A 14,615-nucleotide genomic window follows, 5' to 3' on the forward strand; every position below is an offset into this window, starting at 1 on the left:
TGGTCAAGTATTTTTGACGTCACTTTCATTCAATGACATCATCAATAATTGACGGTCTGCTAGCAATAGTGCAGAGCTTCCAACTCTTAAATATACATAATCTCTCCATAGGACAACTGGTGCACGGCATAAATCTGGGGTTTATGACAAGTAGAAAGCCACTGATTGAAGAAAACCAGAAGTCCCTTTCGCAGTTTGCCAGAGGGAAACTCAAACGTGTGAAAGAAGAGCAAAATGTAATTTTTTGGTCAAAATACAAAATGCTGTGTTATCTGCACTCTGAACATGCCATTCCCACTGCCAAATATAGTGGTGGCAGCATTATGTTCTGGAGCTGGTTCTCTTCAGCAAGGACAAGAGAGCTGGGCAGAGTTGATGGGAAGATGGATAGAGGCTAATGCAATCTTGAAAGAAAATCTGTTGGAGTCTGTAAAGCATTTGAGACTGGGCCAAAGATTCACCTTCAAAAAGGACAACAACCGTTAACATAAAGGCAAAGCTACTATGACATGGTTTATAATGAAATCTATCAATGTTAAAGTTAAAGCCCAGATCTAAAGCCACCTATCTAGACTCAGCTTGAATTGTTTTGCAAGGAAGAATTTTCAAACGTGTCAGTCTCTAGATGTGCAAAGCTGGTAGAAACAATCCCCAAAAGTCTTGCAACTGTAATTGCAGAGAAAAAATGGGGAGGGGGGGGTTCACAACGTATTGATTCAAGAGGGGCTAAATACTTTTGCACACTTGCGCATACTTTTGCACTTTCATGAGTCAAGTGTTTGAGTCAACTTACCCGTCCCACTATCTCCTGATTCAAGTGATTGCATTGACGTATCCAAGGCACTCTCTCCTGAAATGCTGTTTATTGTTCTTTAAATCTCTTTTTATGCCAAAGTTTTTCTTCCTTTGCTTCCCATTGTGGTGGATTAGCGTATTGCGGCCATTTCTTTAAATAGCTATAAGTCGCCACAGGAATGGGCTACAAACTTACTTTTTTCCCCAACATTTTAATCTTAGTTTTCTTCATGACTGGACTGGATTAAACTATCAGCCAGGCCAGATGCGGCCTGCCCGATTGTTGCTCATGTTTGACACCCCTCCTCTAGCTCATTGAGAACCTGTCTGCACTCCTGGGTTTATCATTTTATGGATCATCCATCACTCCAAACCCCAACATTGACAACTGTATTCCCTTTGTGATGGTCTTTCACATCAACTTCCCAAAAAATATATTTATGTTTGTGGTCAAGGGGTATGAATAATTTTGTGGGCTAATGTACTTCTTAATGCTTTTCAGTTCCAGCTTGTTGTTTTTACTAAATGTTGGTGTTAACTAGGGATGCAACAATATTCAATATAAAACCGAACAGTTCGATACGCATTCCACGGTTCGGTATGACATTTTTCACAATATGCATTTTATTTATTCAGTCCCACTGCGAGCTGCCTTTAGGGCAGGGGTAGAGAACCCTGGTCCTCGAGAGCCACCTTCCTGCATGTTTTCCAATATACCCTGCAGTGGCATGTTCTTATTGGCTAGACACACCTGAACCAGGTAATTGTTTGAGTCCCTACTGTCGCTGCATTTTCGGTATGCGGAAGCAAAACGGTTGCACCGCTCTCCCGCATGCGCGAACCAAACGTCACTTCTGCCAAAGCATTTTCCGGTCTTCGGACGGTAGCAACAATAATAACCTCGAAGGATGTTAATATAGCACTTAAAATGTTTATCATAGTGAAAACATTCACTTATTGTTGAAAAAACGAAAGGAAAAAGACACGTTAAGGATCAGGACCTTACGATCTTGCAGTGACTACAAACGGACTACAAATGTTTTCTTCTTCTGCTGTTTTACATGACGGCAGTTTACTCCCTAAGCTAAGAGGATGCAGCGCCACTTCAAAACACTTTATTTTCTCCGGGAATTTTCTTCGGTTGTTGAGAAAAACATAAATTCTTGTGATCAAGGAGTTTTACTGTTTGGAAATGACTCTGTGGTATAGTGGGTGAAGAGCGGAAGTGACGTGTGGTTCGCGCATGCGGGGTGAGCGGTGCAACCGTTTTGCTTCCGCATACCGAAAATGCAGTGACACCTACTCATGACTGATTACCTGATTCAGGTGTGTCCAGCCAATAAAAACATGCCAGTGCAGGGTATATTGGAAAACATGCAGGAAGATAGCTCTCGAGGACCAGGGTTCCCTACCGCTGCTTTAGGGTGTCTGTGTATTCATGTCTTCGTTGCCAAGCCTGTCTGCTCTTACTCTCCCCCTCCCTGTCAGAAACTACTTTGCCTCTCCCCCGGGAGGCGGTGCCCAAATGCTAAAAACAACCACGACGGTCATAGCTAGAGGGGGCGAATGCAGTTCTGTGGCTGGCAATGTGCACGCTCACTGCGTCAGCGAGCGGCCGCTTTCAGTGGGGAGTCCATGCAAACGCGGGTAGAACAGAATGTCAGACTTCTACATGCATTTTCGTGGACTTTTCATTTCATGGCCGCTAAGTGCACGGCGACGCAGCCAGTGTGTGAGCAGCTTTCGACTCGTGTTTAAGAATGCGATACCAACACTAACACCTGCAGTGTGAAGACATCTAGGGTTTGCTGTTGAATATAAGGGTCAGGGAGTGAAATTGGTTGACAAGAAATACAATACCTGCAAGATTTGCCTCATCTCTATATCTTACAATGTGGGGATCACGTCCAACATGACCGCCCACCTTTGACGTCATCACCCAGCCCTGTCACCCTCTAAAAGTAAACAACTAAGCAGGTAACACAATCAGAACATCCTAGATATATTTAAAAAGACTTACAGTGTTACCTCAGATAAACACAAGAAAATATCTGACACCATCAGAGTGTTTATTGCTAAAGCTCTGCAGTCTTTTTTTCAGTGGTTGACAGGGGTTTTGTCATGTAATGAAAACAGTTGACCCACAATATAGTGTACCAGCATGTCCATATTTCACAGAAAAAATATATGTACTTGTGCTTTATGAACAAGTGCACAAAGAGATTGAAGACGACTTAGTAAAAACGCCCAACTTTCCATGTACCACAGGACTTTCTCTCTGTAAATGTGTATTTAAGTGTTCTCTGCAATAAGTCCCAAAAGCTGTGTACTTAAAAAAAATGTGATTTCTTTATCATGTTGTTTTTGTTTGCAAAATCTTAATCTGTGGAATAGTAGGATTTCAGGGTTTGTTTGTTTTTTTTGTTCAATACGTACCAAACTGTGAGCAAACATTGGATCCCTAGTGTTAACTGTGTAAATAGAATTCAATTTTATCACTGTCTTACATTATTTTTTGAGTTTTTTTCTCTTTATAATTGAAAATCACCTGAACACTCTGTCCTCCAACACCATCCCAAGGCGAGCACTCTATGAAGAAGATCTTGGAGCATCCCAGAGATGGAGGTCCAGGGACCTGAAGAACTTCTCCAGGGTGGAGGACACAGTTTGCTGCTGTTGCGTCGAACTGAGACTGGAGAATGCTGCCCCCTTTTCTTAGCAGGGATTTACTAATATTGTTGGAGTTAAGCTGATTCTTAAGAACAGGAGCCACAAAAACGTTCACCTGTGACAAAATGAGAATGTGTTTGAACGAAAGCGTTCCCTTTTGGAGACAATGTACAGCAAAATAAAAGAAAAATCCCAAACCTGTTCATCCTCTAGACGGCAAAGCCTGATCCTGAGATTTATTTGCCTGACAGCTGGACTTCCAACTGAGCTCTTGCTTTGTCTGTACAGGGATGGTCTGAGTGATTTCAGGTGTGTGATGCTGTCTTGCTGTTGGGCGTTTACATTTGGGACTCCTTGCTGCTCCCTGATAATGACCTTATGGGAAGTCTCAACCAAATCTTTGCTAACTTTTCCAACTCCCTGGAAGTATCGCAGAGCCCCTGGCCCATTCAAGACCAAAGAGTCTACTGTTAGGTCGGCTACAACAGGCTGGAGAGTCTTATGTACGTCCTTAACTTGACCCTCGGGACCAGACAGAATCACACATGGATATGGGACATGTGATGTCTGTAGTGTGACACTGGTTATATTCACTCCAAGCCTGTTCAACATTTCATCAAAGCATTCCACAAGTTCTGGATCTGGCAGTTTGATCATCTCTTCAGTTGGAGCTTGATTCAACAGATAATCATGAAGAAACTCTTTAAGTTTGGTGACCTCTGGTGAGTAGCCAACTAGCAGCACGGTGGTTTCATTGACACCTGGGATGAAGCTGACCTCCACTTGGAGACTCAGAGAGTTGGCCTCGTCCTTGGCCTTGTTGAGGATTGCTCTCAGCTCTGGAGGGACCGTGGGTTGCTCCTGCAACTGAACACTGATCACAACAATGTCTCTCAGCAATGTTGCCTCTGCTTCCTCCAGGGATACAGGAGACAAACTGGACAGATGCAGGTCAGAATCCACTTCCAGGGACACAGGACTTCTAAACCTCTGCTGAAATCGAGCTTCATATTTGGAGAGGGCGTTGCTTGTTTTCATGAAGGCAGACAAACATGGAGAGAGCTGAACTCTCTTTACTTTTATCTTTTTGACCAGCTTGTCTAGCTTTGCAGCTCCTGACTTTACTTTCTCCTCAGTGCCCTCCAAGATTACCATGTTGGTACGTGTGGTGATTTTAACTTCTGGAGAATCAGCTTGCATTTCTCTTCTGAACTCTTCTTCTATCAGCTTGAGGTGTTTCTCCGTGATTGGCAGCTCCATGGTGGATGTAAGCCCCTTCTCTATTACTGAAACCTTCTCCTTCCGTTTCGGCCACAAGCACAACATAACCTGTCTGAGAGTACGCTTTTATATCATCAGTGAATTTGCTGAGATCCTGCTGCACTTTCTTGACCAGTTTAGGCTCAAACACGTGATGGGAAGTATATTTCTCAATGAGATCGATGAAGATCTTGTCAACCTGGTGCAGCCCCAAAAAGCTCCTCCTGATTCCTTCACAACATCCCCTCTCACCACTGCCTCCTCTGTATCAAAATCTAACCTCAGACTACAGTGGATTGCATCGAGCTGCTTTGTAAGAACTTCAAAGCTTCAGGGCGGTCTCTCAGGTAAAACAAGAGGAAGGTCTCAATTTGGAAAATCTTCTCAAGCTCTTTTGTGTTTGCTTTGATGAATGTCTGCAAAGGAAAGAGATTGTGTCATTTCAATTATTTTTAACATACTTAAATGTCAGTCTGCATTACAGAGTTGTGTGTTTGATGCCAAGTTGTCATTAAAAACTCAAACAAAACTTAAATCATAGCTTTAATGAATTTGGACTTTATTTCAACATTGACCCAATGACTCAAAATGACTTTTTAGATTCCGGTTATTAAAGAATAATCAATTCAACTATTCTCAAAAATAATTTTTAGACTTCATTAAATGTGTGAAATATTCCATTTGAAGAGAGGATCCATATTGGATCTGTTTGTGTTTGTGAGTGGCGGGATGGCTCTGTTCGATCCCTGGGGCATCCACTGATCGGGTCCCTAGGCAAGGCCCTTAACGCTACTGCCTAGCTCTCCAAATACAAGGTTGTGTCAGGAAGGCCACCTGTGGTAAAAAAAATCTCTGCCAAATCACTGTTGCTAAACAGTGAGTACTGTTGTGCTGTGGCAACCCTGAAAAGGTAAAGAAGAAGAAGAGGGTTCTTGTATAGTGGCCCTGAGGAACAAGTCAAGCCAAAAACATTTTGAAGATCACAACTACTATTAAGAAGTAGATAAAGTGGGAAAAAAATCATTACATTTCAGAAAATCAAAACCAGTTCTAAAAGAAAAAAGAAATTGCTTAAAAATCTAATGATTTCTAAAACAAAAGAGACTGGAGAATGTACTAAAATGAATGCTAAAAAAAGTAAAAAACCAGAAGCATTTTGTTTGACCTTTGATTTTTGAAATTTGAGTTTATTCAAAAGCGTCTTTTATCTCCACATACTAAGGATGTAACAACTCTTTGAGAATTGGTAAAAAACACGATTCAAACTCGTCAAGATGTTCTTCGATGCAGAAAATTGAAAAATCGAATCGACACCTTGACATGCAGGTGCGCCAGTGTGTATGTGAAGGTGATTACACACCGGCTGCACAGTCAAGCAAAAACTTTCAATGAAAAGTCAATGGAAACGCACGCACACCAGAAATCCTGGCCTCTGCGCACATGAGCGAGCGTTGCTATGCAAGTTTTTAAGTCAAGTCGCGAACTCTACGCACAAAACGGGCACGCACTGTGCGTCCACTGACTGTTCAATTCCGGTTCAAGGTGGTTACACACAAACTATGGAACTCACTGGACACAATATTGAAAGAAACTACTAGCATAGCTGCATTTAAAATAATCTTTAAGGATAGGATATTAGATAAATACATGAAGGAAAATTTATCGGGACAATAAATGTAAACCATAGACCGAGATGGATTAGGGAGGGGTAGAGATATAAAGTCTTGAGGATCTGTTTTCTCTGTTAAAATGTAGTCTTCTTGTTTTCTTGTTTCTGTTTTGTTTAGAAAAAAGGAACAGATTATATAAGAATGTGTTTTCTTCACTCTGTTCCAGTTGTTCAAGCCCAAGTATGTTTAATGTATGTTTCCTTGTAAAAGAAAAAAAAAAGGCATGAACAATAAACCAAACCAAACATAGACTGTGTGCACACGCAGGTTTATGAACGTGCACTCAGCAGGTAGTACCCACACCAAAGCAGCACGCTCAAACAGGTATCAGCAGGGAGGAGAATATTTTTCTATTCAGACCCTTCAGGATTTCATGATGATGTGGTCACAACTATTAACCCAAATTCAAACCCCGTATTTTGTTGCACCCTGCAGCTTTTAATTTTCACCGCAACTTTGACCAATCTACCGTGACAACAGTCGACATGACCGTTTCCCTTCTGACTTTTTTTCTCAAGTCATGCTCTCTCTTAATATGTCTCTTTCATCCCTCTGACTTTTTTCCCTTCAAGATGCACATGAACGGTCAGGTGTGCGCTAAGCGCGTGCGGTTGTGGAGCGGTCTGTCATGAATCAAGTATGAGACAAAGACAGAGAAAGACTCTAGAAATTGATAATAAAAGGAAGAATTAAAGTCTGCAGGAAAATAACTCCATTTAGAACCTCTTCCACAACAAACTTAAACAGACACCTCAGAAAAAAAATCTAAAACAGAGCAGATCATTACTGATAGAAAAACCAGATCAGCTCGCCTCCGAGCCCCAACTCCAGGCCTGACTCCAGGGTGGATCCCCGGGGATGCCAATCCGGGCGACGTAGCGGAATCTCTGCTGTTGTCACTCATAAAGGGGTTCTGAACCGCTCTTTGTCTGGCTCGTCACTCAGGACCTGTCTGCCATGGGAGACCCTACCAGGGGCAAAAGTCCCCGACAGCATAGCTCCTGAGATCACTCAAGCACTCAAACCCCTCCACCACGTTAAGGTGGCGGTTCAAGGAGGGGACCCACGAAAACGAGTGGGTGAAAACGTGCTTACGTAAGATCGAGGCCCACAGCTCCCTCCAGAAAGAGTCTGCTCTGACAGCCCGCCTCCAGACTAACACAACACTCAATTTATCCCCTTATCCAGATGATCAGCAAAAAAAACTTTCATTTTAGATGCAGAAAACTGTATATCTTCCCGTTGTGTCCTGTCTTTAATAAATTCCAGCTGAATCAGGTGTTCGTTACTTTAAGACCCCCCAACCCGCGGTCTGCCACAGCTGTGAAGGAGCTGCATGTGTGTTGTGAGTGTAGCGATGGCCAGGCCAACTAAAGGCAGATATATGGTATGTGCATCCAGCTTTGAAGAAGTTTGGATTATTTTCGTGGGAGAAATACAGACATGGTGCCACAGACTCTAGAATGACGTCATGAAATGGACTGTGCCAACACGCAGCGGGAGGCGGAGCTTCGGGAATCGAGCTGTTTTACTTCAGGGTAGGGAAAAACTCACAAAATATAACTCATATTTCATAAATAATTCATTTTTTAGTCCAAAAATAATATATAATCTTATATATAGATATAGTTCACTCTGATAGGCATAAGAAAATCTTGCTAGGGCCCCTTTCAAGATAGATTAGCTTTAGTTCAGTGAAAGAGAAGCAATATTTATATATTTTTTATTTAGTTTCAAATATAGCTTTTTTTTTTCTTTGGATGGTTAATGCAGGAAAAAAAAAAGAAAATGAGAATTCACTTTCTTTTCATGCTTTCAAAACTTAAAAAAAATGTAAAATTAAAAGTTTGGAAAAATGGGAAAAAGGAATAATTATAAAATTATTATTAATAACTTATTGTTTAAAATCCCTTTTCGCATTATAAAATGTGACACTGGGACACTTTTAGTACTTCACTTTCTTAACTTCCTGAAACCAGAGAACAGCTGGATTGGTTAGATTCCCATTGAGCACAGTTAGCTTCCAGCTTCTTCCTTACGCAAGATCCTTCAGGTTACTGCCTAGAACAAGGTAGCCCTAAGTCTTGGTCTCCCTGTGCCGTCCCCAGCCTAGATGACATACAGGGTTGTATCAGGAAAGGCAACTGACATAAAAAATCTCTGTCAAACCACCTGTGTGAATCAGTGAGAGCTGATTGGCTGTGGCAACCTCTGAAGGGATTTACCAAAAGGTGAATATCACTTAACCTGGAGCATCCTGAAACCAGTCCGCCCAGTTCAGTGGCTCTTCACAAAACACAGGAGGTCGAGCATCAGCACAACTTTCTTAAAAAAAACATACATGTTTGTGTGCTCACCTGCCCGTGGCTTGTCGATGGCTGATCAGAAGCCTGTAAAGAGCTGCTGCTGCTCACAGTCAGATGCAGGTTTCCGTTAGGAAGACAGATGGTGTGAGACTTCCTTTGCAAAACCCTTTCCTGATCTTCAGACAAAAAAGGTCACAATAAAGTCTGCAATCTCACAAAAAGTAACATTTTTCTCTTTATATCATTGAGTTTTGCTTACCTTATTTCGCCTTCAAGCAGATTCTATAAGTGTTGTTTCCAATCTTCTGAACCTCGTCACATTCCCCTCCTCCTGAATCCCTCTTTTTTCAAAAATAAAGGTGAATCTTTCCACTATCTCTCTTGCTTAAATATCTGGCTTCAAAAAATAAATGATGCAGAAATTCATCTGCTATATTAAACAAAAAAAAAAAAAACTAAAAGACAGAGCCTTTCTCCCTCCTGACTATCCCTGACTTAAACAACACTAAGATTTGTGTTTCACTTTTGATTCTGTGCTACTCCTTCCATGGTATGCAGCCGGTAAAACACACCTAAAAGCAGGCAACAAATGTTAGGTATTTTAAAGATCACTTCCTTCTCAATAGAAAATAACTTTAAAGTAAACTTTAAAGTAAAGTAAAATTATAATCAGATACAAGATTAAATAATTTATTTTCAAGCTTGTCTTCAGTTTCACTGCCAGTGACTTGAACTATTCAAGTTGTTGGATTACCATTAAAAATATAATTTCACATTATTACAAATATATTATTTTCTGTAGTTTATGACTGATATAGGTTTATACTTACGTATTTTTTTTTTATCTTGTGTCTAATTTCAGTTCAGAAGCAAACTTTGAGTTTAATTTCAAGTAAATCTGCTGCAGCAGGAAATACTTATTTGACACAGGATGTGTTTTATTTTGAAATAATTTCCTTGAATTGTAATCGGGGCAACAAATCCAAGGGGGTCATACAGACTGTTTACCACAGAAAGAACTCCTCTCCTGGTAAAGGGCTTGGTTTCCTGCGCTACCTGAAATGTGAAACTGTCTGTATGTAAGTCCCAACTAAAGCCAAGACTTCTTTGCAGTGGCAGCAGGTTGGCACTCAAGACCAAGTCTTTGAGATCGTTTGATCTCTCCTCTGAAGGGAATGCATCCATGACTTGGTGTCGATTGGAGGCTATTTTGTGATGCCTGATGTTTAATTCCGCTAACAAATGTCTTGTACACTCCAAGAGGCTGACAGCTTCTCCTTCACTGGGCACAGAAATAAGTCCATCATCAACATAGAAGTTGTGAAAGACAAAATGCTTTGCCTCGAGGCCATGTTCCTCTTCACCAACCTCAGCTGCACGTCTCAAACAATAGATTGCCACAGCTGGGGATGGGCTGTTGCCGAAGACGTGCATCTTCATCCTGTATTCTGTGGCTTCCTTGCTGATGTCGTTGTCCTTGAACCACAGGAATCTCAGATAATTCCTGTGATCCTCTCTAACTCTGAAACAATAAAAAATTTGCTCAAGGTCCACAGTGACTGCCACTTGCTCTCTACGAAACCGTAGTGTGCTGTTTAAGTCTGGACCACTGAGGAGAGTGTCATTGAGGGACAAGCTGTTATACTGCGTACTTGAGTCAATGACGACTCGAATCTTGTCCAATTTCTGCGGGTGATACACTCCAAAAATAGGAAGGTACCAAGCTTCCTCGCCCTGCTTCAGAGGTGGCGCTGCTTCTGCCTGGCCGTTTTCAAAGATTTTCTGCATGAAGTCCACAAACTGTTCTCGCATTTCTGCTTTTTTCTGTAGCAGGTGCTGCAGAGCAGTATGACGCTTCATAGCTTGGCCTCTATTATTTGGGAGAGGACGATGAGGTAGGCGAAAAGGAAGAGGAGCCACCCAGTGATTTTCCTCATCAATATAGACGTCTCTGTCCATTATTTGAAGGAAAATGCCATCTTCGACTGACCGGGTGACTTTGTCATCATGTAGATTACTTTGGAAAACTGTGCTTCCCAGGTTGTCTGTGACAATAGCTGGAGCTCCTTCCTGAGGAACACCATGTAGACCTTCATGATGATGGAGAAACGGAGCGCTGTATTTCTCTTTGACATTGATCATGCTAGGGCACGGCTTAAGAAAAGAGGCACGTCCATTTTGAAGGACATTTGTTCTGAAAACATTCACTTTTGTTGCTTGGTGAGCATCCCCCAGGCACACCTCACCCACAATCACCCAGCCTAAGTCCAATCGCTGTGCATATGGCATGTTGTTTGAACCATTTTGTTGTTCACGCACTTTATGAACACTGAGGATGTCCCGCCCCTAGAGCAGAAGGATAGGTGCACTGGAACCAGCTGGTGGGATTTTGTCCTCAACTGATGCAAGGTGTGGGAAGTAATGTGCAATGTCTGGAGTAGGAATTTCAGATCGATCTTCTAGGATCATGTTGCACTCAAGAAGAGGAGGAAGTGCTACCTGAGTTTTCCCATCAAGTGATGCAACAACAAAACCGCTAGCTTTCCTTCCCTCCACCTCCATAATGCCTGAACATGTTTTGAGGGTGTAGGGAAATGGAACTCCGTTGATGCCAAAAAGAGTGAAGAAGTCCGGCTTCACCGGTGAACGGTTACTTTGCTCATCTGACACTGCATACACTCTTTGAGCTTTACTGGGCTGATCACCAGGGTAAACATGAACCAGGCATATTTTAGAGCATGATCTGGGTGGAGGTATGCTGCCACAGATTTCTGTACCCTTAGAGGAGACTTCCGGAATTAATCCACCGTCTTGCTCTCCGCCGTGCTCTTGCTCCTCCACTTGAGCTTGCGCTGCCCAAGGTGCTGGGCCTGGGTGTAATGCAGAAATGTGTCTGTCACTGTTACATTCCCTACACTTCACCACTGATTTACAGTCTTTAGCAAGATGTTTTGTAGATGCACAGCACTGAAAACAGATAGCCATTTCCCTCAAGTAAGCTTTCCTATTATCTAGGTGTTTACTCCTGAATCCTCAACACTTTGCCAGAGAGTGTGGTTTGTTGTGAATGGGACATCTGTTTTTTGGCTCTTCAATTTTTTTACAGATGTGTCATTCTTGAAAATAGATGCAGTGGACACTTCAGTTTTTCTTACTGACACTGGTTTTTGAGTATTATACTTCAGAGATCTTTCTGCCTGTACCCCGCTGGTGGTCGATAATGTGAAGCTTGGATCATTCCTTGTCTTTGCCTGAGTACGTATGAAAGTTATAAAGAAGCTGAATGGAGGAAAAGACACATTGTAGTCTTCTTTGTATTTGGAGCCTTGCCTGATCCAGCGTTCCTGAAGACCATACGGAAGCTTTTCCACAATAGGATTAACTCCTCTTGCAGTGTCAAGATACGCTAAACCTGACAAGTAACCTCCTTGCTTGGCCGACTCTACTTCCAAAAGTAGGTCTCCTAATTCTCTGAGACGTTGGTTTTCTTTGTTGGAGATTTTTGGGAAATTCTCCAGTTTCTGTAGCAGAGTGTGTTCAATAACTTCTGGAGCACCATACATATCCTCCAGTCGCTGCCAGATCATGTTAACGCCACCTGCTGGGTTGTGAACATTAGCTGATCTTATCCGCATTGCATGTGTGGATGACTCTGGACCCAACCATTTAATCAATACGTTGAGCTCCTCTCTGGCTGTCAAATCTAGCTCTTTGATTACTTCCTGGAAAGACGTTTTCCAAGCCCAATAGTTCTCTGGACGATCATCAAATTTTAACAATCCAGAACTCACCATCTCTTTTTTGATGAGGTATTTTGTCAGATCTGTTATTTGTTGTGCTTCACATGGGTAGTCACGGAAACTGGCTGGCGGTAATAGATTTGGATCAGCACTTGGATAGTTCATCCCTGAAGTATTTTTTCCAATTTAACGCGTAGCTCTGATAAGTGTCTCTCTGTCTTTTGGGGTGAGACTGTGTGACTTATGTCTGTCTGACATCTTTCTGTATCTTGGGAAGCGAAAACTGGCTGATGTAGAACTGGAGCATGTTGTTGAGATTGCTTTGTTAATGAGTGCGCCTGCACATACTCACTAGTACGTTGTACACGGTCCTCAAGCGAAATGTGATCCAGATCGTTGAGGGGATCCTCCATTTGTGCTGCGGCTTCATAAACTGCAGCTTCAGCCGAAGCTGCTGTAGCACTCCTTTCCTTTTGTAGAATGTAGAGACTGGCCTCTAGTTCTGCTTTGCATTGTGCTGATTCAGCCAACATCCTTTGCTGGTCTGCTTCCAATCGAGCCTTTTCCTTCATGACAGTTGCTTCTTTTTCGGCGTAGCTGACTTGTATGCGAGCTGCCTCAGCTTTTGCCCTTGCTTTGGTTGCTGCTGCACTGGCAGACGACTTGGTTGATCTTGATGATGATCTGGAGCCTGCTACTTCGGACCTGGTAACATAATGAACCTGAGACTGTTCATGTTGCTCCATCATGCGTTGTCGCTTTTGCGCTGCTTCACAGAGGTCTGCCGAAAGCGTGCTGGTAATATCGTGTTCCAGATGTCTTAGCCCGCTGAGTAAATGTCTTTTTACTTTTCTGTCCTCACGATTGCGTTTCTGAGCAAGGCTAAACAGATAGCGTACAAAAAAGAAGTCCAAGAAAAAAGTGTGTTTGAAAAGATGTACTTTTACTGGTAATTTCCATGTTTCTGTTCTTTTTCTTTTTTCCCCCTTTCTTTTTTGTAAAACTGAAAAATACAATGCCAACAATATATGAGTTTCTTATACAATCAATAACTTAAATTACAATGACTAAATAAAGATTTACAGCTTTCATAAAAAATAAGTAGTAATTTAGCTCTAAAATTAGCTTATACTTTTCTGCAGTCGTTCTGTACACAAAATAGCAACAATGAACACACCACCATTTTTACCCAAACAGTTTAACAATAAATGTCTTCTCCAGAAATATTAATAAACAACAACATCCATTTAAACCAAGATTGCACATTTGTACTTACAGACAAATCTACTTACAGGCTTACACGTGAGGAGAAAACTATTTCCAATGCACACATTGGACCTTCGCGTGTTCAACCAGTAATATAAATCGCTGCGTCTGATGAAAGTGAAACTTAACAAAAACGAAACTTAAGACACACAACTCTTTAACTGGGGCTGCACGGTGGCGCAAGTGGTTAGCGCTCTCGCCTCACAGCGAGGAGGCCCCGGTTCGAATCCCGGCTGGGACCCTTCTGTGTGGAGTTTGCATGTTCTCCCCGTGCATGCGTGGGTTTTCACCGGGGACTCCGGCTTCCTCCCACCGTCCAAAAACATGCTTCATAGGTTAATTGGTGACCCTAAATTGTCCCTAGGTGTGGATGTGTGAGTGGGTGGGTGTGTGATTGAGGCCCTGAGACAGACTGGCGACCTGTCCAGGGTGTACCCCGCCTTCGCCCTTCAGTAGCCGGGATAGGCTCCGGCACCCCCGCGACCCCGAAAGGGAAGAAGCGGTCAAGAAAATGGATGGATGGAACTCTTTAACTGACCACTAGGGGGTAGTGGTTACATAAGGTCAACACACTAAGCCCTAGAAAATATGTCAAATTTTTGTCCACAAACTGTGGTGACATTTTTGAATGAACATTTTATTAGAGCTTGATGACATAAAATTGTTTGTATTGATTGGACAAAAGCATTTCATTTCATTTTAAACTTTTTTTTTAGATAATTTATGAAAAAGAATCAGATATGAAAAATACAGGATAGATAATGCACCATCCATCCATCCATCTTCTTGACCGCTTCTTCCCTTTCAGGGTCGCGGGAGACTATCCCAGCTACTGAAGGGCGAAGGCGGGGTACACCCTGGACAGGTCTCCAGTCTGTCGCAGGGCCTCAATCACACACACATTCACT

The 14,615-nt window shown here is 42.3% G+C and overlaps 1 protein-coding gene across 2 annotated transcripts in view; it reads right to left on the minus strand.

The window, feature by feature from the left end:
* LOC112156467 (protein mono-ADP-ribosyltransferase PARP14-like) overlaps positions 1 to 14,615 on the minus strand; it is a 32,084-nt gene that overhangs the window by 5,693 nt on the left and 11,776 nt on the right. Inside the window, exons 1-3 of one of the 2 annotated variants that reach the window (XM_024288765.2) lie at positions 8,753 to 10,405; positions 3,664 to 5,141; positions 3,344 to 3,580 (exon numbers count right to left, since the gene is read on the minus strand). The exons of the other annotated variant lie outside the window; for it this stretch is intronic. Of the exons in view, the coding sequence (XP_024144533.2) occupies positions 3,344 to 3,580; positions 3,664 to 4,791 (1,365 nt within the window). The 5' untranslated portion in view covers positions 4,792 to 5,141; positions 8,753 to 10,405. Of the gene's footprint in view, positions 1 to 3,343; positions 3,581 to 3,663; positions 5,142 to 8,752; positions 10,406 to 14,615 lie in introns of those variants that run through there. 2 annotated transcript variants of the gene reach the window in all.

The sequence above is a fragment of the Oryzias melastigma genome, linkage group LG18 (assembly GCF_002922805.2).
Source record: "Oryzias melastigma strain HK-1 linkage group LG18, ASM292280v2, whole genome shotgun sequence".
Lineage (NCBI taxonomy): Eukaryota > Metazoa > Chordata > Actinopteri > Beloniformes > Adrianichthyidae > Oryzias > Oryzias melastigma.